General features: G+C 47.6%; 1 protein-coding gene across 1 annotated transcript in view; it reads left to right on the forward strand.

The window, feature by feature from the left end:
* LOC140717584 (uncharacterized) overlaps positions 1 to 11,249 on the forward strand; it is an 86,581-nt gene extending 75,332 nt beyond the window's left edge. Inside the window, exons 10-11 of the mRNA XM_073031158.1 lie at positions 5,973 to 6,090; positions 10,603 to 11,249. Of these exons, the coding sequence (XP_072887259.1) occupies positions 5,973 to 6,090; positions 10,603 to 10,651 (167 nt within the window). The 3' untranslated portion in view covers positions 10,652 to 11,249. The remainder of the gene's footprint in view (positions 1 to 5,972; positions 6,091 to 10,602) is intronic.
* The last annotated feature ends 12,546 nt before the right edge of the window (positions 11,250 to 23,795 follow it).

A 23,795-nucleotide genomic window follows, 5' to 3' on the forward strand; every position in this document is an offset into this window, starting at 1 on the left:
CTAAATTCCAGCGAGTACAGACCCAGAGCCATCAAACGTTCCTTGTATGATACCCTTTCATCCTCAGAATCATCCCTGTGAACCTCCTCTGAACCCTCTCCAATGCCAGCACATCTTTTCTTAGATGAGGAGCCCAAAACTGTCAGAATATTCAAGGTGAGGTGTCACCAGTGGCTTATAAAACCTCAACATCACATCCTTGCTCTTGTATTCTACACCTCTTGAAATGAATGCTAACATTGTGTTTGCCTTCCTCATGACCAGCTCAACCCTCAAGTTAACCTTTAGGCTGTTCTGCACAAGGACTGCCAATCCCTCTGCATCTCAGATTGTTAGATTTTCTCCCTATTAGTCTGCACATTCATTTCTACCACCAAAGTGCCTATCTGCTTCCTCTACACGACCAGTCCCTCCACCAAACGTGGCAACAAAGCCATCTAAACCATTGATATACAGCATGAAAAGAAGCGGTCCCAACCTGTGGAACACCACTAGTCACTGGCAGACAACCAGAAAAGGATCCTTTTATTCCCACTCGCTGCCTCCTACCAATCAGCTAATGCTCTAACCATCTTAGTAACTTTCCTGTAATCCCATGGGCTCTTAATTTGGTAAGCAGCTTCATGTGTGGCACCTTGTCAAAGACCTTCTGAAAGTCCAAATATACAACAGCCACTACATCCCTTTTATCTATCTTACATGTAATCTCCTCAAAGAATTCCAACCGGTTCGTCAGTCAAGGTTTTAGGGAATTCTGCTTTCCCTGAACTTTCCCTGACTTTGTACTATCTCGTCTTCAGTCACCAAGTATTCCATAATCTCATCATATAACCATATAACCATATAACAATCACAGCACGGAAACAGGCCATTCCGGCCCTCCTAGTCCGTGCCGAACTCTTAATCTCACCTAGTCCCACCTACCCGCACTCAGCCCATAACCCTCCACTCCTTTCCTATCCATATACCTATCCAATTTTACCTTAAATGACACAACTGATCTGGCCTCTACTACTTCTACAGGAAGCTCATTCCACACAGCTATCACTCTCTGAGTAAAGAAATACCCCCTCGTGTTTCCCTTAAACTTTTGCCCCCTAACTCTCAAATCATGTCCTCTCGTTTGAATCTCCCCTACTCTCAATGGAAACAGCCTATTCACGTCAACTCTATCTATCCCTCTCAACATTTTAAATACCTCGATCAAATCCCCCCTCAACCTTCTACGCTCCAATGAATAGAGACCTAACTTGTTCAACCTTTCTCTGTAACTTAAGTGCTGAAACCCTGGTAACATCCTAGTAAATCGTCTCTGCACTCTCTCTAATTTATTGATATCTTTCCTATAATTCGGTGACCAGAACTGTACACAATATTCCAAATTTGGCCTTACCAATGCCTTGTACAATTTTAACATTACATCCCAACTTCTGTACTCAATGCTCTGATTTATAAAGGCCAGCGTTCCAAAAGCCTTCTTCACCACCCTATCTACATGAGACTCCACCTTCAGGGAACTATGCACTGTTATTCCTAGATCTCTCTGTTCCACTGCATTCCTCAATGCCCTACCATTTACCCTGTATGTTCTATTTGGATTATTCCTGCCAAAATGTAGAACCTCACACTTCTCAGCATTAAACTCCATCTGCCAACGTTCAGCCCATTCTTCTAACCGGCATAAATCTCCCTGCAAGCTTTGAAAACCCACCTCATTATCCACAACACCTCCTACCTTAGTATCATCAGCATACTTACTAATCCAATTTACCACCCCATCATCCAGATCATTTATGTATATTGATCCTAAACAATTGACTCCAACATCTTCCCAACCACTGACGTCAGGCTAATTGGTCTATAATTTACCTTCTGCTGCATTCTTCCTTTCTTAAAGAGTGGAGTAACATTTGCAATCTTCCAGTCCTCTGGCACCATGCCAGAGTCCAATGACTTTTGTAAGATAATTTCTAATGCCTCCACAATCTCTACCGCTACTTCTTTCAGCACCCTAGGGTGCAGTTCAATCTGGCCTGGGTGGCTTAGGTACCCTGATCTTTCAGCTTTTTGAGTATCTTCGCCCTTGTAATAGGAACTGCACCCACTTGCCTCACACCCTTCAACATCTGGCACACTGCTCGTGTCCTCCACAATGAAGACTGACACAAAATACTCATTTAGTTCATCAGCCATCTCCTTGTCCCTGATGCTATTTCTCCAGCCTCATTTTCTAGCGGTTCTATATGCACTCACATCTCTCTTTTATTTTTTACATACTTGAAAAACCTTTTACTACCTATTTTGATATTGTTTGCCAGCTTGCTTTCACATTTCATTTTTTTCCCCTCCTAATGATTCTTTTAGTTGTTCTCTGTAGGGTTTTAAAAGCTTCCCAGTCCTCTGTCTTCCCACTAATTTTTGCTGTGTTGTACACCCTCTCTTGTGCTTTGACTTCCCTTGACAGCCCTGGTTGTACTATTTTGCCATCTGAGTATTTCTTCATTTTTGGAACACATCTATCCTGAACCACCTTCATTTTTCCAAGAAACTCACTCTATTGCTGCTCTGCTGTCATCCCTGCCAGCATCTTCTTCCAATCTGTTTTGGCCAAATCCTCTCCCGTAACACTGTTACTCCACTGAAATCCTACCACATCAGTCTTTACATTCATCCAATCAAATTTCAAGTTGAACTCAATCATATTGAGATCACTGCCTCCTAAGGATTCTTTTACCTTAAGCTCCCTAATCGCCTCCGGTTCATCACATAACACCCAATCCAGTATAGCTGATCCCCTAGTAGACTCAACAACAAACTGCCCTAAAAAGCCATCTCTTAGGCATTCAACAAACTTGCTCTCTCAGGATCCGTTTCCAGCGGGATACCTCATTGGCCCTTCCAGCTCCCCAAAACACACCGCCCAACAATCCACTGATTTAATCATTGCCTGATCGTGGGACAATTTACAGTGACCAATTACCCTACAACCGGTGTGTCTTTGGACTATGGGAGGAAACTGGAGCACCCAGAGGAAACCCACGCGGTCACAAGGAGAATGCATGGACTCCTTATAGACAGCGGTGGGAATTGAACGCGGGTTGCCTGTACTGTAAAGTGTTATGTTAACCTCTATGCTACCATGTCGTCTTATAAGGACACAATCGGTACCTAACCTACCCCTACCCATTTTGTTAACGCCTATATTAATAGATAGCCTCACAGGTCCCTTAAGCATTCTTACAAAAATTAACTTCGAGGAGATTGAATCCTTTCTGAGAAAGTTTCAAACAGTGTCTAAATAAGGCAGAACAGTGCAGAGGGTAAGGAGTTATCTGTCTCTTTTGAAGTATCTCTGTTGCAAATTGTTGGCTGCTACTAATTTATTATACACAAAAGGTATTAAAGTATCCTTGCGACCAAACCACTCGGTACTAAATTGTACAGTGCAGTACCTCTTTCCCACTGTTATGACGTTGAACAGACCTCAGTATGATAAAATAGATTCTTAACCTCACAATCTACAGCACTGTACAAAAGTCGCAGGCACATAGGCATCACTGGGATGCCTGAGACATTCGCACAGTCCTGTATTTGTCAACGTGGAGCAGAGAGTGAGTTTGTAAATCTGGCGGGAGCAAAGGATGTTGGGAATGGTGAGGGTGGAGCGCCGTGGGAGGGGTGTGGGACAGGGGGCAGAGAAGGAGTGTTGGGGTGGGGAAGCACCAGGCAGGGTTATTTGATTGGTTTATTGATCATTACAGAATGTCTCTCTGGTGCTTCCCACTCCCTTCCCTCTCCCTTCCCCTTTTCCCAACCATGATTCCCCTCTCCCTGCCCCCTTCCCACTCTCAGTCCACAATAGAGACCCAGATCAGAATCAGGTTTATCATCACTCACATATATCACGATTTTGATTTTTTTGTGTGGTGATAGCAGTGTTCCCTCTAAGGTGTGTACGTATGCGCGTGCACACATCTTTTGCAACTAGTGCACAAAGGAATTTAAACTGCACATGAAAGGTTGTCACCCTCTACCTCATTGGCGTGTTAAGTATATTTCACAATCGTACACCATCACGTTTCCTTTTCCGGTTTCTGATGTGGACGGTGTTGACAACGTGGAGTTTGTGATGATCTGTCTGCAGGTTTTAGAACTGGCTTATTTACACTGTTTTTATTGAAGAAATTATTCAATGTGCACGTGTTGTAGTCACCGGGTAAAATACTGCGCACACTGGTCATTAGAAATTAGAGGGAACGTTGGGCAGCAGTACAGTGTAATACATGAATTTACTACAGTAGTGTGCAAAATTCTCAGACACACTAGCTGTGTGTGTGTGTGTGCGCCTAAGACTTTTGCACAGCACTACAGCTCACTGTCTACCTGCACCGCACTCTCTCTGTAGAGTGCAGAATTCTCTGCAGAATTTATTCTGCATTCTGTTACGGTTCTGCACCGTCTGATCTGTGTGAACAGAACGCAAGACAGGCTTCTCTACATCTGGGTACACCCTGTGCAGTGGGGTAGAGAGGGTTCAAAGAAAGGGCAGAATTTCTGACTGGGATCAAATTGGTCATGACCAGGGAGCAGCCGATGACAGCTGGGCAGGCAGTTGTCCCACCAGACCTTCTATGGGCCAGTCAGAGGCTCTCAAGGCAGCTGGGAACTATACCAGACCTGGGGGAAATACCTGCAAGCTATCCGCCACACACTCAGACTTCTGAAAGGTCCTCACTATTCCTTTTTTGCTCTATCATCTATTACTTTATCTTTTTGTTTATTATTGTAATTTTTATGCCTTGCACTGTACTGCTGCCACAAATCCACAAATTTCACAACGTGCAGTACCATGCAAAAGTCTCAGACACATTTATGTAGTTGGGTTTTACACAGGACTGTAGTAATTTTATGTATCGCACTGTACTGCTGCCACAAAAAAAAACAAATTTCATGGCATGTGTGAGTGATGATAAACCTGATTCTGATCTGGGTCTCTATTGTGGACTGAGAGTGGGAAGGGGGCAGGGAGAGGGGAATCATGGTTGGGAAAAGGGGAAGAGAGAGGGGAGGGAGCGGGAAGCACCAGAGAGACGTTCTGTGTCCCAGGGCTGGGTGTGTCTGTACATGTACCACCCCCCCACCCTGTTCCTGACACTCCTCCTCTGCCCCCTGTCCCACACACCTCCTGCGGCGCTGCACCCTCCCCATTTCCAACATCCTTTGCTCCTGCTAGATTTACAAACTCGCCCTCCGTTCTACCCAGCTATACGTATACTGTATGCCTAAGACAGTATAGTGCTGTGCGTCAGCGATACTAAACCTGATTCTAAAACGCTGGGTGCACCTTGAGGCTGCCTCCTGCCAGGCACGTGCTGAATCCCGAGAATCTTTACTTCATATTCCACACCAAATCACATGGAAGCCGGCTGGGACATCACAACTATGCTGGCTGTCAGAGCAATTCTATCAGCCCCTTGCACCCCACTCCAGGCATTTGCGGGGAGAGCATTGAGAGGCCTGGGCTGTTGTGGTGTGAGGTAGCATATCTTGATTAGATGATTTTATTTAGAGATAGAGCAGAGAATTGACCCTTTTGGCCTTTCAGCTGCGCTGTCAGCAACCCCCAATTTAACCCTCGCCCTGATTACAGGACATGAGAGACAGGAGCAGAAAAGGGCCATTTGGCCCATCATGCCTGCCCTGCCATTTCATCATGGCTAACTAAGGGCCCAGTCCGTCTTTGGACTGTGGGAGAAAACCCGGGCATTCCATGGGGCGGACGTCCAGAGACCCCTTACAGAGGACGTTAGAACTGAACTTTGAGCTCCAACACCTCCCCCCTTCACCAAGCTGTGGTAGTGTCCCCGCTAACTGCTCTGCTACTGTGGGGCCATGCATTATGCACCGATATATCCGTGTGGGGAGGCTTACCTTTCAGCAAACCAGTTATCGGCCTTTCCCTTTCTCCCCAGATGGTGCCGTGGTCCTTTCCAATGACAGAGACTGCAGGGAGCCAACCAGTTGCCAGCAGCAGCCAAAGCCCGACCCACTGAAGACCATCGTGGTAGGAATCCTCAGGCTTTTAAGCAGGTGACCAACTAATGCCGTTGCTGTTTAGTTATTCCTGGTGTTTTAAACTCTTCAATTGTTTATTGGGAGCTACAGTACTCTGCAAGATTCTGAGGTGCCCATTTCATATAAATACACACACACAAAACACACAAATACATACACATACATCATGACATCATGTTAGGCTAGGGTTTATATATATATATATATGTGTGTGTGTGTGTGTGTGTGTGTGTGTGTGTGTGTGTGTGTGTGTGTGTGTGTGTGTGTGTGTGTGTGTGTGTGTGTGTGTGTGTGTGTGTGTGTGTGTGCGCGCGCCTAAGACTTTTGCACAGTACTGTAGTAATTTTATGTATTGCACTGTAATGCTGCTGGAAAAAAAACAAATTTCATGACATATGTGAGTAATGAAAAATCTGATTCTGGTCTGGGTCTCTATTGTGGACTGGGATTGGGAAGGGGAGGGGGCAGGGACAAAGAAACTGTCACACTTGATAGGTCCTATTCTTTCACGTCCTTTATTCTTGCTCTTCACATACTTGTAGAATTCCTTGGAGTTTTCCTTAATTCTGCCAGCCAAGGCCTTCTCATGGCTCCTTCTGGCTCTCCTAATGTCCTTTTTAAGCTCCTTCCTGTTAGCCTTATAATCTTCTAGATTTCTAACATTACCAAGCTCTCTGAACCTTTAGTAAGCTTTTCTTTTCTTCTTGACTAGATTTATTACAGCCTTTGTACACCACGGTTCCTGTGCCCTACCATAACTTCCCTGTCTCATTGGAACGTACCTATACAGAGCTCTACACAAATATCCCCTGAACATTTGCCACATTTCTTCTGTACATTTCCCTGAGAACATCTGTTTCCAATTTAAGCCAATTTCCTGCCTGATAGCCTCATAATTCCCCTTACTCCAATTAAACGCTTTTCTAACTTGTCTGTTCCTATCTCTCTCCAATGCTATTGTAAAGGAGACAGAATTATGATCCACATCTCCAAAATACTCTCCCACTGAGAGATCTGACACCTGACCAGGTTCATTTCCAATACCAAATTGAGTACAGCCTCTCCTCTTGTAGGCTTATCTACATATTGTATCAAGAAACCTTCCTGAACACACCTAACAAACTCCACCCCATCTAAACCCCTCGCTCTAGGGAGATGCCAATCGATATTTGGGAAATTAAAACCCCCATCACAACAACTCTTATTATTACACCTTTCCAGGATCTGTTTCCTATCAGCTCCTCGATATCCCTGTTACTATTAGGCGGCCCATAAAAAACACCCAGTAAAGTTATTGACTCCTTCCTGTTCCTAACCTCCACCCACAGAGACTCCATGTCAACAATCCCTCCATGGGACAGGAGAATCATAGTTGGGAAAAGGGGAAGGGAGAGGGAACGGAGCGGGAAGCACCAGAGAGACATTCTGTAATGATCAGTAAACCAATTATCTTGCCTGGTTTCTCAGGGCTGGGTGTGTCTGCACCTGTGTCCTCCCCCCCGCCCTTGACACGCCTTCACTATCACCTGTCCCACACCTCCTGCAGTGTCTCTCTGGTGCTTCCCACTCCCTCCCCTCTCCCTTCCCCTTTTCCCAACCATGATTCCCCTCTCCCTGCCCCCTTCCCACTCTCAGTCCACAACAGAGACCCAGATCAGAATCAGGCAAAGCGCTCCCCACCATTGAGCACATCTGCATGAAACACTGTCACAGGAAAGCAGCATCCATCATCAGGGACCCCCATGACACAGGACATGCTCTCTTCTCACTGCTGCCATTTGGAAGGAGGTACAGGAGCCTCAGGTCCCACACCACCAGGTTCAGGAACAGTTATTACCCCTCAACCATCAGGCTCCTGAACCAGTGAGGATAACCTCAACTCTGAACTGATTCCATCGGGAAGGAGGTACAGGAGCCTCAGGTCCCACACCACCAGGTTCAGGAACAGTTATTACCCCTCAACCATCAGGCTCCTGAACCAGTGAGGATAACCTCAACTCTGAACTGATTCCATCGGGAAGGAGGTACAGGAGCCTCAGGTCCCACACCACCAGGTTCAGGAACAGTTATTACCCCTCAACCATCAGGCTCCTGAACCAGTGAGGATAACCTCAACTCTGAACTGATTCCATCGGGAAGGAGGTACAGGAGCCTCAGGTCCCACACCACCAGGTTCAGGAACAGTTATTACCCCTCGACCATCAGGATCCTGAATCAAAGGGGATAACTTCACTCAACTTCATTTGCCCCATCACTGAAATGTTCCCACAACCTAGGGACTCACTTTCAAGGACTCATGTTCTCAATATTTATTGCTTATTTGTTTATTTATTCTCAGTTCACGCAGAGGAAATTTGCAGCGATATTAAGGACCTGAGCTGCAGGGAAGAGTTGAATAGGTTAGGACTTTGTTCCCTGGGACGTAGGAGAATGAGGGAATAGACTGGGTAACTGCAACCAGGCTCTTTCCACTCAGGCTTACAACTAGAGGTCATGGATTAAGGGTGAAAGGTGAAATATTTAAGGGGAACCTGCGGGGGATCTTCTTCACTGGTGAGAATGTGGAATGAGCTGGTGGATGTGGAATCGATTTCAACATTTAAGAGAAGTTTGGATGGGAAAGGGATGGCCCGGGTTCAGGTCAATGAGACTAGGCAGGTTAAAGGTGGGGCGCAGTCATTTGCACTCATCCTGCTTTATTCTCCCCTCATTCCCACCGAGGAGGTTGACAACCATGTCAACCATGTCTGTGATAAGTCCCGGCGTGAATGGTTACGGGGAGAATAGGACTGAGAGGGAAATGGATCAGCCATGATGAAATGGAGTGCCCTAGTTTTGCTCTTATGTTTTATGACTTTATTTGTAAATTGGGGGACCGCTTTGCTCCATCCAGCAAAAGCTGAATTTTCCCGTGGCCAACCATGTTAATTCCTCTCTGCGTTCTGGTTCCGACATGTTGGTCCGTGGCTTCCTGTTTTGCCACGATGAGGCCTCTCTCAGGGTGGAGGGACAACTCCTCATATTCCCTCCAACCTGATGGGATGAATATCGATTTCTCCCCCTCCCCCACTGAAGCCTCTTACCTCTTCTCTCCTGCCTAAGGTTCCTCGAAGCATCGACTGTTTATTCATTTCCACAGATGCTGCCTGACCTGCTGAGCTCCTCCGGCATTTTGTGTGTATTTCCCATGAACGCTCCCCAGATTCTACCCTTCCCCCACACACAGAGGGGCAATTGTTTGGTTTGGCAGGGTGGAGATGCCTCTCTACCAAAGGAGGTGCAAGGCACTCCTTCTCTCTGCTAGCAGGTCACCCTTAGGCAAGGTGTAGCTCCTGCTTAGCCCCCGATCAGGGTGACGTGAAGCCATGGGAGCAGGTGGTGGACGGTCATACGAGCAGCCGGTGCAGATCACAAGTCTTGGTTATGTGACCACTGACACCAGGCAGACAATCTCTGACGAGTATTGATAACGGCTGGGGTCACCCATCTTGTAAAGACACTGCCGAGAAGGCAATGGAGAACCATTCCTGTAGAAAAAATTGCCAAGAACAATCATGGAAAGACCACGATCACCCACGTCATACGACATGACACGTAATGAACCAACAAACGTTAACAGTAACACGATTGAATCTGCAGATGCTGGAAATAAATGAAAACACAAAATGCTGGCAGAACTGAGCAGGCCAGACAGCATCTATGGGAGGAGGTAGTGACGACTTCGGGCCGAAACCCTTCATCAGGAGTGAAGCAACATGGGATGGTGGAGGGGGGGATAAGAAGTGGGGGGAGGGATGAAGTAGAAAGCTGGGAAGTGATAGGCTGGAGGGAAATGGGCTAGGGGGAAGGTGGAGAATTATGGGAAATAAAAGAGAAAGAAAGGTAGGGCTGGGTGGAGATTGTAGTGAGGGGGGATAAAAGAGAGAGAAAGAGAACCAGACTGAAATAATCGGGAGATAAGGTGTTGCTCCATCAACCTGTGTATGGCCTCATCTTGACGGTAGAGGAGGCCATGGACAGACATGTTGGAGTGGGAGTGGTCTGTGGAACTGAAGTGTGTGGCCACAGGGAGATCCCGCCACTGCTGGAGGACCGAGTGCCGGTGTTCGGCGAAACGGTCTCCCAGTCTGCGGCGGGTCTCCCCAATGTATAAATGGCCACATCGGGAGCACCGGATACAGTATATCACCCCAGCTGAGTCACAGGTGAAGTGGTGCCTCACCTGAAAGGACTGTCTGGGGCCTGGGATGGTGGTGAGGGAAGAAGTGTGGGGGCAGGTGTAGCACTTCTTCCGTTTGCAGGGATGAGTGCCCGGAGGGAGGTCGGTGGGGAGGGATGGGGGGGGGGGGGTTAATGGACAAGGGAGTCACGTAGGGAGCGATCCCTGTGGAAAGCCAAGAGTGGAGGGGAGGAGAAGATGTGGCTGGTGGTGGGATCACGTAGGAGGTGGCGGAAGTTACGGAGGATTATACGTTGACAGTTAACAGTGAACGTTAACAGTTCTGTTTGCTGCTTTTCTACTTGCAGCGCCTTCCTCCCATTCCGTGTGATTTTTGGCACAAAGCGACCACAATAGCAGCTGCCACCTCCGAGGCGTGAGGATCGAGGTGCAACCGAAACAGGGTTCAGATGTCTGCTTCAACACTGACTGTTTGCATTGTTTCAGGACAGTTAGCTCAGCCAGGTTTCTTTCAAAATGCATTTGGAAATATTGTAAGTATGATTCAGGGTTATTGAATTGGAACGTTACTGTGGGCAGAAGTGATCTCTGTCCGTCTTTGTTATTTTTTTGTGAGTGTATTTGAGGAATAGTTTTGCTGTGACTGTCAAACAGATGAGTATAGTTAAACCCAGCTCTCTTCCAGCACCCCCTTCCCTGGCACCTATGTCCCTTTGCAACCATGGTACCGGTCAGGAACCTATTCTGATCCACCTCCCCCACTGCTTCCGTGGCTAGAGGCTGGTTGACCCCCTCCTTTCTTTGACCTAGGGGTGCTTAGGTCTAGACGACTACGCTAGAGGTCCTGTCGGTGCCCTAGCTCTGATCGAACCTGTGTTTTCACTGTTCATTTCATGCTGAGAGAGTTTCCCATCTTGTTAAAATGTCGTTTTGGTGAAGTATGTGGCTGATATAAAGCTGGTGTTGCCTTCTGTGTCGTTTGTTGTATAATAAATAAACCTGCTTGGAGGACACTCGTATCTCAGCCCTCCCTCCTGAACTACCAAAGCACTCCACCCCCTGACTTCACACAGAGCTGCAAAGTCACGTTCACTGTCATATGCACAAAACCACAAGGAGCAACGTCACTCAGCAGTCACTTTAGTAGCTGCACCTCATCTGAGTGTGATTAACAGCACGTTACAGGCCCTTCAGCCCACAATGTTGGCGTAGAATTTCCCTAATGTATAGCCCTCTATTTTTCTGTGCTACATGAACCTATCTAAGAGGCTCTTAAAAGACCCTATTGTATCCGCTTTCACCACTATCGCTGGGCAGTGCATTCCACGCACCCACCACTCTGTGTGGAAAACTTACCCTGACATCCCCTCAGTATCTACTTCCAAGCACCTTAAAACCATGCCCTCTCATGTTAGCCTCTGACTATCCGCATGATCAATGCCTCTCATCATCTTATACACCTCTATCAGGTCACCTCTCATCCTCCATCACTCCAAGGAGAAAAGGCCAAGTTCACTCAACCTATAAGGTACGCCTTCCAATCCAGGCAACATCCTTGTAAATCTCCTCTGCACCCTCTCTATAGTATCCACCTGATCGTTCATGAAAATATTGAACCAGCCAACTCAATGCATAAAAGCATGCCGACGTGGTCACGAGGTTCAGTTGCTCAGACCAAACATCAGAACGGGGAAGAAATGTGATCTAAGAGACTGACCGTGCAATAATTGTTGGTGCCAGATGGGGTGGTTTGAGTATCTCAGAAACTGCTGATCTCCTGGGATTTTCACACACAACAGTCTCTAGAGTTTACAGAGAAAATAGAGTTTCTAAACACAAAAAAAAAAATCCCATGTGTGGCAGTTTTGTGGGCAAAAATGCCTTGTTCAGAGGAGAATGGCCAGACTGGTTCAAGCTTGACAGTAACTCAGGTAACCACACGTTACAACAAAGGTGTGCAGAAGAGCATCTCTGAACATCGAACCTCGGAGTGGACGGGCTATAGCAGCAGAGGGCCACGAACGTACACTCAGCAGCCACTGTTTCGAGTACAAGAGGTATATTTATTGGGAATTTGGTGTGGTAGCACTATTGCCTGGTAGCACTCACGACAGTGATGAAATGCTTTGAGAGGGTGGTCATAACTAGACTGAACTCCTGCCTCAGCAAGGACCTGGACCCATTGCAATTCCTCTATCACCACAATAGGTCAATGGCAGACGCAATCTCAATGTCTCTCCACATGGCTTTAGACCACCTGGACAACACAAACACCTATGTCAGGATGCTGTTCATCAACTGTAGCTCAGCATTTAATACCATCATTCCCACAATACTGATTGAGAAGTTGCAGAACCTGGGCCTCTGTAACTCCCTCTGCATTTGTATCCTCCACTTCCTAACCGGAAGACCACAATCTGTGCGGGTTGGTGATAACATCTCCTCTTTGCTGACGATCAACACTGGTGCACGTCAGGGGTGTGTGCTTAGCCCACTGCTCTACTCACACATGACTGTGTGGCTAGGCATAGCTCAAATACCATCTATAAATTAGCTGACGATACAATCATTGTTGGTAGAATCTCAGGTGGTGACGAGAGGGTGTACAGGAGTGAGATATGCCAACTAGTGGAATGGTGCCGCAGCAACAACCTGGCACTCAATGTCTGTAAGACGAAAGAACTGTTTGTGGACTTCAGGAATGGTAAGATGAAGGAACACAAACCAATCCTCATAGAGTGGAGAGAGCGAGCAGTTTCAACTTCTTGGGTGTCAAGATCTCTGAGGATCTAACCTGGTCCCAACCTATCGATGTAGTCATAAAGAAGACAAGACAATGACTATACTTTATTAGGAGTTTGAGGAGATTTGGCATGTCAACAAATACACTCAGAACCTACTATAGATGTACCGTGGAGAGCATTCTGACAGGCTGCGTCACTGTCTGGTACGGAGGGGCTACTGCATTCTGACAGGCTGCGTCACTGTCTGGTACGGAGGGGCTACTGCATTCTGACAGGCTGCGTCACTGTCTGGTACGGAGGGGCTACTGCATTCTGACAGGCTGCGTCACTGTCTGGTACGGAGGGGCTACTGCATTCTGACAGGCTGCGTCACTGTCTGGTACGGAGGGGCTACTGCATTCTGACAGGCTGCGTCACTGTCTGGTACGGAGGGGCTACTGCATTCTGACAGGCTGCGTCACTGTCTGGTACGGAGGGGCTACTGCATTCTGACCGGCTGCGTCACTGTCTGGTACGGAGGGGCTACTGCATTCTGACAGGCTACGTCACTGTCTGGTACGGAGGGGCTACTGCATTCTGACAGGCTGCGTCACTGGTACGGAGGGGCTACTGCATTCTGACCGGCTGCGTCACTGTCTGGTACGGAGGGGCTACTGCATTCTGACAGGCTGCATCACTGTCTGGTACGGAGGGGCTACTGCATTCTGACAGGCTGCATCACTGTCTGGTACGGAGGGGCTACTGCATTCTGACCGGCTGCGTCACTGTCTGGTACGGAGGGGCTACTGCATCCTGACAGGCTGCATCACTGTCTGGTACGGAGGGGCTACTGCATTCTGACAGGCTGCATCACTGTCTGGTACGGAGGGGCTACTGCATCCTGACAGGCTGCATCACTGTCTGGTACGGAGGGGCTACTGCATTCTGACAGGCTGCATCACTGTCTGGTATGGAGGGGCTACTGCATTCTGACAGGCTGCGTCACTGTCTGGTACGGAGGGGCTACTGCATTCTGACAGGCTGCGTCACTGTCTGGTACGGAGGGGCTACTGCATTCTGACAGGCTGCGTCACTGTCTGGTACGGAGGGGCTACTGCATTCTGACAGGCTGCATCACTGTCTGGTACGGAGGGGCTACCGCATTCTGACAGGCTGCGTCACTGTCTGGTACGGAGGGGCTACTGCATTCTGACAGACTGCGTCACTGTCTGATACGGAGGGGCTACCGCATCCTGACAGGCTGCTTCACTGTCTGGTACGGAGGGGCTACTGCATTCTGACAGGCTGCATCACTGTCTGGTACGGAGGGGCTACCGCATCCTGACAGGCTGCTTCACTGTCTGGTACGGAGGGGCTACTGCATTCTGACAGGCTGCATCACTGTCTGGTACGGAGGGGCTACTGCATCCTGACAGGCTGCTTCACTGTCTGGTACGGAGGGGCTACTGCATTCTGACAGGCTGCATCACTGTCTGGTACGGAGGGGCTACTGCATTCTGACAGGCTGTATCACTGTCTGGTACGGAGGGGCTACTGCATTCTGACAGGCTGCGTCACTGTCTGGTACGGAGGGGCTACTGCATTCTGACAGGCTGCGTCACTGTCTGGTACGGAGGGGCTACTGCATTCTGACCGGCTGCGTCACTGTCTGGTACGGAGGGGCTACTGCATTCTGACAGGCTGCGTCACTGTCTGGTACGGAGGGGCTACTGCATTCTGACAGGCTGTGTCACTGTCTGGTACGGAGGGGCTACTGCATTCTGACCGGCTGCGTCACTGTCTGGTACGGAGGGGCTACTGCATCCTGACAGGCTGTATCACTGTCTGGTACGGAGGAGCTACTGCACAGGACCGAAAGAAGCTGCAGAGGGTTGTAAATCTAGTCGGCTCCATCTTGAGTACTAGCCTACAAAGTACCCAGGACACCTTCAGGGAGCGGTGTCTCAGAAAGGCAGCGTCCATTATTGAGGACCTTCAGCACCCAGGGCATGTCCTTTTCTCACTGTTACCATCAGGGAGGAGGTACAGGAGCCTGAAGACACACACTCAACGATTCAGGAACAGCTTCTTCCCCTCTGCCGTCAGGGAGGAGGTACAGGAGCCTGAAGACACACACTCAACGATTCAGGAACAGCTTCTTCCCCTCTGCCATCAGGGAGGAGGTACAGGAGCCTGAAGACACACACTCAACGATTCAGGAACAGCTTCTTCCCCTCTGCCATCAGGGAGGAGGTACAGGAGCCTGAAGACACACACTCAGCGATTCAGGAACAGCTTCTTCCCCTCTGCCATCAGGGAGGAGGTACAGGAGCCTGAAGACACACACTCAACGATTCAGGAACAGCTTCTTCCCCTCTGTCATCAGGGAGGAGGTACAGGAGCCTGAAGACACACACTCAACGATTCAGGAACAGCTTCTTCCCCTCTGCCATCAGGGAGGAGGTACAGGAGCCTGAAGACACACACTCAACGATTCAGGAACAGCTTCTTCCCCTCTGCCATCAGGGAAGAGGTACAGGAGCCTGAAGACACACACTCAGCGATTCAGGAACAGCTTCTTCCCCTCTGCCATCAGGGAGGAGGTACAGGAGCCTGAAGACACACACTCAACGATTCAGGAACAGCTTCTTCCCCTCTGCCATCAGGGAGGAGGTACAGGAGCCTGAAGACACACACTCAGCGATTCAGGAACAGCTCCTTCCCCTCTGCCATCAGGGAGGAGGTACAGGAGCCTGAAGACACACACTCAACGATTCAGGAACAGCTTCTTCCCCTCTGCCATCAGGGAGGAGGTACAGGAGCCTGAAGACACACACTCAACGATTCAGGAACAGCTTCTTCCCCTCTGCCATCTGATTCTTAAATGGACATTGAACCCTTGGACACTACCTCACTTTTTTTAAATATGCAGTATTTCTGTTTTTGCACATATTTTTAATCTATTCAATATACGTAATTGATTTACTTGTTTATTTATTATTAATTTTTTTCTCTGAACTTTCTTTTAAACTGCTGCTAAGTTAACAAATTTCACATCACATGCCAGTGATAATAAACCTGATTCTGATTCTGGTGTGTTAGTGTGACGTGCAAAAGAAAGTAACAGCATTCAACATTTATAAAGAATAAAAAATGATATAAGAATAAAGTTAGAGGTTAAAGGATGGAACGGGAATAAATTGCGCATCAATATCATAGAAGATTGTTGCAGCAAGGTAGCGTAGTGGTTACCAAAATGCGTATCAGTAGCTATTCATCCTTTTCCTGTAACTCAGGTCCTCAAATCCCAGCAATATCCTTGTAACTTTACTCTGCACTCTTTCAATCTTATTGATATCTCTCCTGTAGGTAGGTGACAATACTCACCAAAGTCTTATGCAACCTCAACATAACACCCCATCTCCTGTACTCAATACTTTGATTTATGAAGCCCAATGTGCCAAAAGCTCTTATCTGCCTGTGACATGACCTGTATTCTCAGATTCCTCTCATTTATTTTCCTACCCTGGTTTGTCCTTAACCTCCTAAGAAAGCAAAGACTTTCCAGTGCTGGAACTCATTCAGACTTCACCGTTTAAACTCCTTTGTGCATTAGTAGCAAAAGATGTGTGCACACATGCACACCTTAGAGGAAACAATACTGCTGCTGCAAAAAATCAAAACAAATTTCCTGACGTGTGTGAGTGATGATAAACCTGATTCTGATCGGGGTCTCTATTGTGGACTGAGAGTGGGAAGGGGGCAGGGAGAGGGGAATCATGGTTGGGAAAAGGGGAAGGGAGAGGGGAGGGAGCGGGAAGCACCAGAGAGATATTCTGTAATGATCAATGAACCAATTGTCTGGAATCAGATGACCTTGCCTGGAGTCTCAGAGTGTTGCACAATACTGTACATCTTACGGGTTCTGCGGTGACACTACTTACCCAGCCTCGGCGGTGGACTTGCAAGACCCCTGCTGGTCTCGGTGTTATTCCCAGTGTTGATCACTGGGGTAGAGCAGGCAGTGATCAACAGGAGGGATGTTCACACGTTTTTCATGCCCCAAGAACCTTGCCCTAAGTGTGGTATGCACCCATATCAGATGATGGAGGTGATGGTAAAGCTGTTTCCAAACTGGTCCATGAGACACTTCTGATCCAAGTGTTCTCCGGTAACTCTCCACCACCCTGTCAGTGCTTGCAATTCCTTAACTTTGATAACGTGGCAGATTACATAGTCACTTTGCCGATCGGATTCAATTCCGACCACTGTCTGTACGGAGTTTGTATGTTCTCTCCATGACCATGTGCTCCATTTTCCTCCCACATCCTAAGGTTTAGGTTAGTAAGTCAAGGCTTTGGCACTACCTCCCAAACCCATAAGACCATAAGATATTGGAGCAGAAGTAGGCCATTCGGCCCATTAAAGTCTGCTCCGCCATTCAATCATGGGCTGATCCAATTCTTCCCATCATCCACACTCCCCTGCCTTCTCCCCATACCCTTTGATGCCCTGGCTAATCAAGAACCTATCTATCTCTGTCTTAAATACACCCAATGACCTGGCCTCCACAGCCACTCATGGCAACAAATTCCACAGATTTACCACCCTCTGACTAAAGTAATTTCTCTGCATCTCTGTTCTAAATGGACATCCTTCAATCCTGAAGTCTTGCCCTCTTGTCCTAGAATCCCCTACCATGGGAAATAACTTTGCCATATCTAATCTCTTCAGTCCTTTTAACATTTGGAATGTTTCTATGAGATCCCTCGTTCTCCTGAACTCCAGGGAATACAGCCCAAGAGCTGCCAGACGTTCCTCATATGGTAACCCTTTCATTCCTGGAAGTCCTGCCACCAGGAGACAGTTCATGAGCCCCCACACAAGCTAGGCCCCCTTTCCCAACCCGTACAGGTGACACAGAAGCATAGTGGTTAGCACAATGCTTTACAGGAATGACCCAGTGGGATTAGATTCCTGTCCCTGTCTATAAGGAGCTTGTGCATTTTTCCTGTGGGTTTCCTCCCACATCCCGAAGGGTTACAGTTAGTGAGTTGGTGCTGGAGATGTGGCAACACTTGATAATTACGCTCAGCACAATCCTCACTGATTTGATTTGACACAAGCGACACACTTCACTGGCTGTTTCAATGAATGTGTGAAAAATAAACATGAGAGGTTCTGCAGAGGCTGGAAATCCAGAGCAACACGTACGAATTGTGCGTCAGGCAGCATCTATAGAGGGAAATAAATGGTCAACGTTTTGGGATGAGACACTTCATCATGAGAAATAAAACTAATCTCTCCAATTTTCTACAAACTGCTTGCTTCCTTTCCCATGATTAAAAAATGACGGTTAAAATAGAATTGGTCAGTTGGAGATGTTCCTCAGAACAACCCCAGGACACAAAATGCACGGAAAATCTCCTTAGACATCTCCACTGTATGCTTGTAACCAGCTGAAGTGGATGGGTTAGTGTGTCTTTATCCAGGTGGTTAACTGAAACAGGGTAACGTGGCAATGAGAGTGAAGTATGCTGCCTGAGTTTCAAAACTAGCATCCATCCTTCATCTGTAGAAGTTGGTCAAACTAAAACTTTGACGAACTTCTATGGATGTGTGGTGGAGAGTATACTGAATGGCTGCATCACAAACTGGAATGGAAACACCAATTCCTTTGAATGGAAAATCCTGCAAAAAGTAGTGGATTCAGCCCAGTCCGTCACGGGTAAAACCCTCCCCACATTGAGCACATCTACATGAAACACTGTCACAGGATGGCAGCGTCCATCATCAGAGACCCCACAGCCCAGGACCTGCTCTCTTCTCGCTGCTGCCATCAGGAAAGAGGTACAGGAGCCTCAGGTCCCATACCACCAGGTTCAGGAACAGTTATTACCCCTCAACCATCAGGCTTCTGAACCAGTGAGGATAACCTCAACTCTGAACTGATTCCATCAGGAAGGAGGTACAGGAGCCTCAGGTCCCACACCACCAGGTTCAGGAACAGTTATTACCCTCAACCATCAGGCCCTTGAACCAGAGGGGATAACCTCAACTCTGAACTGATTCCATTGGGAAGGAGGTACAGGAGCCTCAGGACTCACACCACCAGGTTCAGGAACAGTTATTACCCTCAACCATCAGGCTCCTGAACCAGTGAGGATAACCTCAACTCTGAACTGATTCCATCGGGAAGGAGGTACAGGAGCCTCAGGACCCACACCACCAGGTTCAGGAACAGTTATTACCCCTCAACCATCAGGCTCCTGAACCAGTGAGGATAACCTCAACTCTGAACTGATTCCATCGGGAAGGAGGTACAGGAGCCTCAGGTCCCACACCACCAGGTTCAGGAACAGTTATTACCCTCAACCATCAGGCCCTTGAACCAGAGGTAGCCTCCAAGAGCATCTTAACATCAGTGCATGGTATTGAGAACTGTCCTCCATGAGAGAATGGTGCCTAATCCACACACAGGGGCCACCCTGATGATTTGATGCACTGTGGCTTGTACTTTCCTAAACCAAACCTCGTGTCAATGTTCAGCACGGATGTGATGGGCCGAAGGGCCTGATCCCATGCTATATCTCTCTCTGACTCTATGACAGAGTGGTCTCCTTTGACCAACAGCCCATGCATGTGACCAGACTCTCTCTCCCTCCAACACCAGTGCACTCTGCCCATGATCTCAATAGACAGTAGGTACAGCAGTAGGCCATTCGGCCCTATGAGCCAGCACCACCATTCACTGTGCTCATGGCTGATCATCTACAATCAGTACCCCGTTCCTGCCTTCTCCCCATATCCCTTGACTCCGCTATCTTTAAGAGCTCTATCTAACTCTTTCTTGAAAGCATCCAGAGAATTGGTCTCCACTGCCTTCTGAGGCAGAGCATTCCACAGATCCACAGCTCTCTGGGTGAAAAAGTTTTTCCTCAGCTCCATTCTAAATGGCCTGCCCCTTATTCTTAAATTGTGGCCTCTGGTTCTGGACTCCCCCAACATCGGGAACATGTTTCCTGCCTCTAGTGTGTCCAATCCCTTGATAATTTGGGGAGACCCGCCACAGACTGGGAGACTGTTTCGCCGAACACCGGCGCTCAGTCCTCCAGCAGTGGGGGGATCTCCCTGTGGGTACACACTTCAGTTCCACAGACCACTCCCACTCCAACATGTCTGTCCATGGCCTCCTCTACCGTCAAGATGAGGCCATACACAGGTCGATGGAGCAATACCTTATCTCCCGCCTGGGTAGCCTCCTACCTGCCGGCATGAACATCCAACTCACAGACCTCCGTTGATACCCCTGCCCCCCCCCCTTACCCCCATCCCTATCTATTATTTTAGTCTGGTTCTCTTTCTCTCTCTTCCCCCCCCCCACTACAATCTCCCCCCAGCCCTACCTTTCTTTCTCTTTTATTTCCCATAATTCTCCACCTTCCCCCAGCCCATTTCCCTCCAGCCTATCACTTCCTAGCTCTCTACTTTATCCCTCCCCCCACTTCTTATTCCCCCCTCGACCATCCCATGTTACTTCACTCCTGATGAAGGGTTTTGGCCCGAAACATCATCACTACCTCCTCCCATAGATGCTGTCTGGCGTGCTGAGTTCTGCCAGCATTTTGTGTTTTTATTATTTTCCCTTGATAATCTTATATGTTTCAATCAGATCCCCTCTCATCCTTCTAAATTCCAGTGTATACAAGCCCAGTCACTCCAATCTTTCCACATATGACAGTCTTGCCATCCTGGGAATTAACCTCGTAAACCTACCTGCACTCCCTCAATAGCAAGAATGTCCTTCCTCAAATTTGGAGACCAAAACTGCACACAATACTCCAGGTGTGGTCTCACCAGGGCCCTGTACAATTGCAGAAGGACCTCTTTGCTCCTATACTCAACTCCCCTTGTTATGAAGGCCAACATGCCGTTAGCTTTCTTCACTGCCAGCTCTACCTGCATGCTTACTTTCAGTGACTGATGAACAAGGACACCTAGATCTCATTGTACTTCCCCTTTTCCTAACTGGACACCATTCAGATAGTAATCTGTCTTCCTGTTCTTGCCACCAAAGTGGATAACCTCACATTTATCCACATTAAACTGCATCTGCCATGCATCTGCCCACTCACCCAACCTGTCCAAGTCACCCTGCATTCTCCTAACATCCTCATATTTCACACTGCCACCCAGCCTTGTGTCATCTGCAAATTTGCTAATGTTACTTTTAATCCCTTCATCTAAATCATTAATGTATATTGTAAACAGCTGCGGTCCCAGCACCGAGCCTTGCGGTACCCCACTAGTCACTGCCTGCGGTTCTGAAAGGGACCCGTTAATCTCTACTCTGTTTCCTGTCTGCCAACCAATTTTCTATCCATGTCAGTACCCTACCCCCAATACCATGTGCTCTAATTTTGCCCACTAATCTCCTATGTGGGACCTTATCAAAGGCTTTCTGCAAGTCCAGGTACACTACATCCACTGGCTCTCCCTTGTCCATTTTCATAGTTACATCCTGAAAAAATTCCAGAAGATTAATCAAGCATGATTTCCCCTTCGTAAATCCATGCTGACTCGGACCGATCTTGTTACTGCTATCCAAATGTGTCACTATTTCATCTTTTATAATCGACTCCAGCATCTTCCCAACCACTGATGTCAGGCTAACTGGTCTATAATTCCCTGTTTTCTCTCTCCCTCTTTTCTTAAAAAGTGGGATAACATTAGCTATCCTCCAATCCTCAGGAACTGTTCCTGAATCTATAGAACATTGGAAAATGATTACCAATGCGTCTACGACTTCTAGAGCCAGCTCCTTAAGTACCCCGGATTGCAGACCATCAGGCCCTGGGGATTTATTGGCCTTCAGTCCCATCAGTCTACCCAACAGCATTTTCTGCCTAATGTGAATTTCCTTCAGTTCCTCCGTTACCCTAGGTCCTCTGGCCACTATTACATCTGGGGGATTGTTTGTGTCTTCCCTAGTGAAGACAGATCCAAAGTACCTGTTCAACTCGTCTGCCATTTCCTTTTTCCCCATAATAAATTCACCCGTTTCTGTCTTCAAGGGCCCAACTTTGGTCTTAATTAATTTTTTTCCTCTTTACATACCTAAAGAAGCTTTTACTATCCTCAGTTATATTCTTGGCTAGCTTACCTTCGTACCTCATATTTTCTCCCTGTATTGCCTTTTTAGTTATCTTCTGTTGCTCTTTAAAAGTTGCCCATTCCTCCGGCTTCCCACTCATCTTTGCTATGTTATACTTCTTCTCTTTTATTTTTATACTGTCCTTGAATACCCTTGTCAGCCATGGTCGTCCCCTACTCTCCTTAGAATCTTTCTTCCTCTTTGGAATGAACTGATCCTGCACCTTCTGTATTATTCCCAGAAATACCTGCCATTGTTATTCCACAGTCATCCCTGCTAGGGTATTGTTCCAGTCAACTTTGGCCAGCTCCTTCCTCAAGGCTCCATAATCTCCTTTGTTCAACTCACACTTCCGATTTTCCCTTCTCCCTCTCAAATTGTAGGTTAAAACTTATCATATTATGGTCACCACCTCCTAATGGCTCCTTTACCTCGAGTTCCCTTATCAAATCTGGTTCATTACACAACACTAGATCTAGAATTGCCTTCTCCCTGGTAGGCTCCAGTACAAGCTGTTCTAAGAATCCATCTCAGAGGCACTCCACAAACTCCCTTTCTTGAGATCCAGTACCAACCTGATTTTCCCAGTCTACCTGCATGTTGAAATCCCCCATAACAACCGTAGCATTACCTTTGTGACATGCCAATTTTAACTCTTGATTCAACTTACACCCTATATCCAGGCTACTATTTGGATAACTCCCATTAGGGTCTTTCTACCCTTAGAATTTCTCAGTTCCATCCATACTGACTCCACATCTCCTGATTCTATGTCACCCCTCACAAGGGACTGAATTTCATTCCTCACCAGCAGAGCCACCCCACCCCCTCTGCCCACCTGTCTGTCCTTTCGATAGGATGTATACCTTGAATATTTATTTCCCAGCCCTGGTCCTCTTGCAGCCATGTCTCTGTTATTCCTACAACATCGTACTTGCCAATTTCCAACTGAGCCTCAAGCTCATCTACTTTATTTCTTATACTTCGTGCATTCATATATAATACTTTTAATCCATTACTCCCCTCACCTCTCACATCGGTCCCTATTGCACTTGGCCATACTCTCCAATCCCTTCCTGAGCTTTCTGCCCCGTCAATTCTGTTGTCTTTCTTAACTTTTCTTATTCTCTCTTTCCCTTTAACTCCACCCTTATATTTCTAGTTTGTCTCCTCCCCCTCCCCACTTATTAGTTTAAACACACCAATGTAGCAGTGGCAAACCAGAATGCTGGTTCCTCCCCCCCCCCCCGTTAAGGTGCAACCCGTCCCTTTTGTACAATTCATCCTTACCCCAAAACAGACCCCAGTGGTCTAAGAATCTAAATCCCTGCTTCCTGCACCAGCAACTCAGCCACACATTCAGATCCCTTATCTCCCTGATCCTGCCCTCACCAGCACCGAGGAATTGGAAGCAAACCAGAGATAACCACCCAGGAGGTCCTGCTTTTCAGCCTTCCTCCGAGTTTGTAAGGAGTTTGTACGTTCTCCCCGTGACCGCATGGATTTCCTCGTGATGATCCGGTTTCTGCCCACGTATGGGTTAGAGTTTGTGAGTGTTGGTAGCAGATGATGCACCCCACTCGATCCTCGCTGATTTGGTTTGACAGCAAACAATGCATTTCACTGCATGTTTCAATGTCTGTGTGAGATATAAAGCTAATTT

The sequence above is a fragment of the Hemitrygon akajei genome, chromosome 28 (genome assembly GCF_048418815.1).
Source record: "Hemitrygon akajei chromosome 28, sHemAka1.3, whole genome shotgun sequence".
Classification (NCBI taxonomy): domain Eukaryota; kingdom Metazoa; phylum Chordata; class Chondrichthyes; order Myliobatiformes; family Dasyatidae; genus Hemitrygon; species Hemitrygon akajei.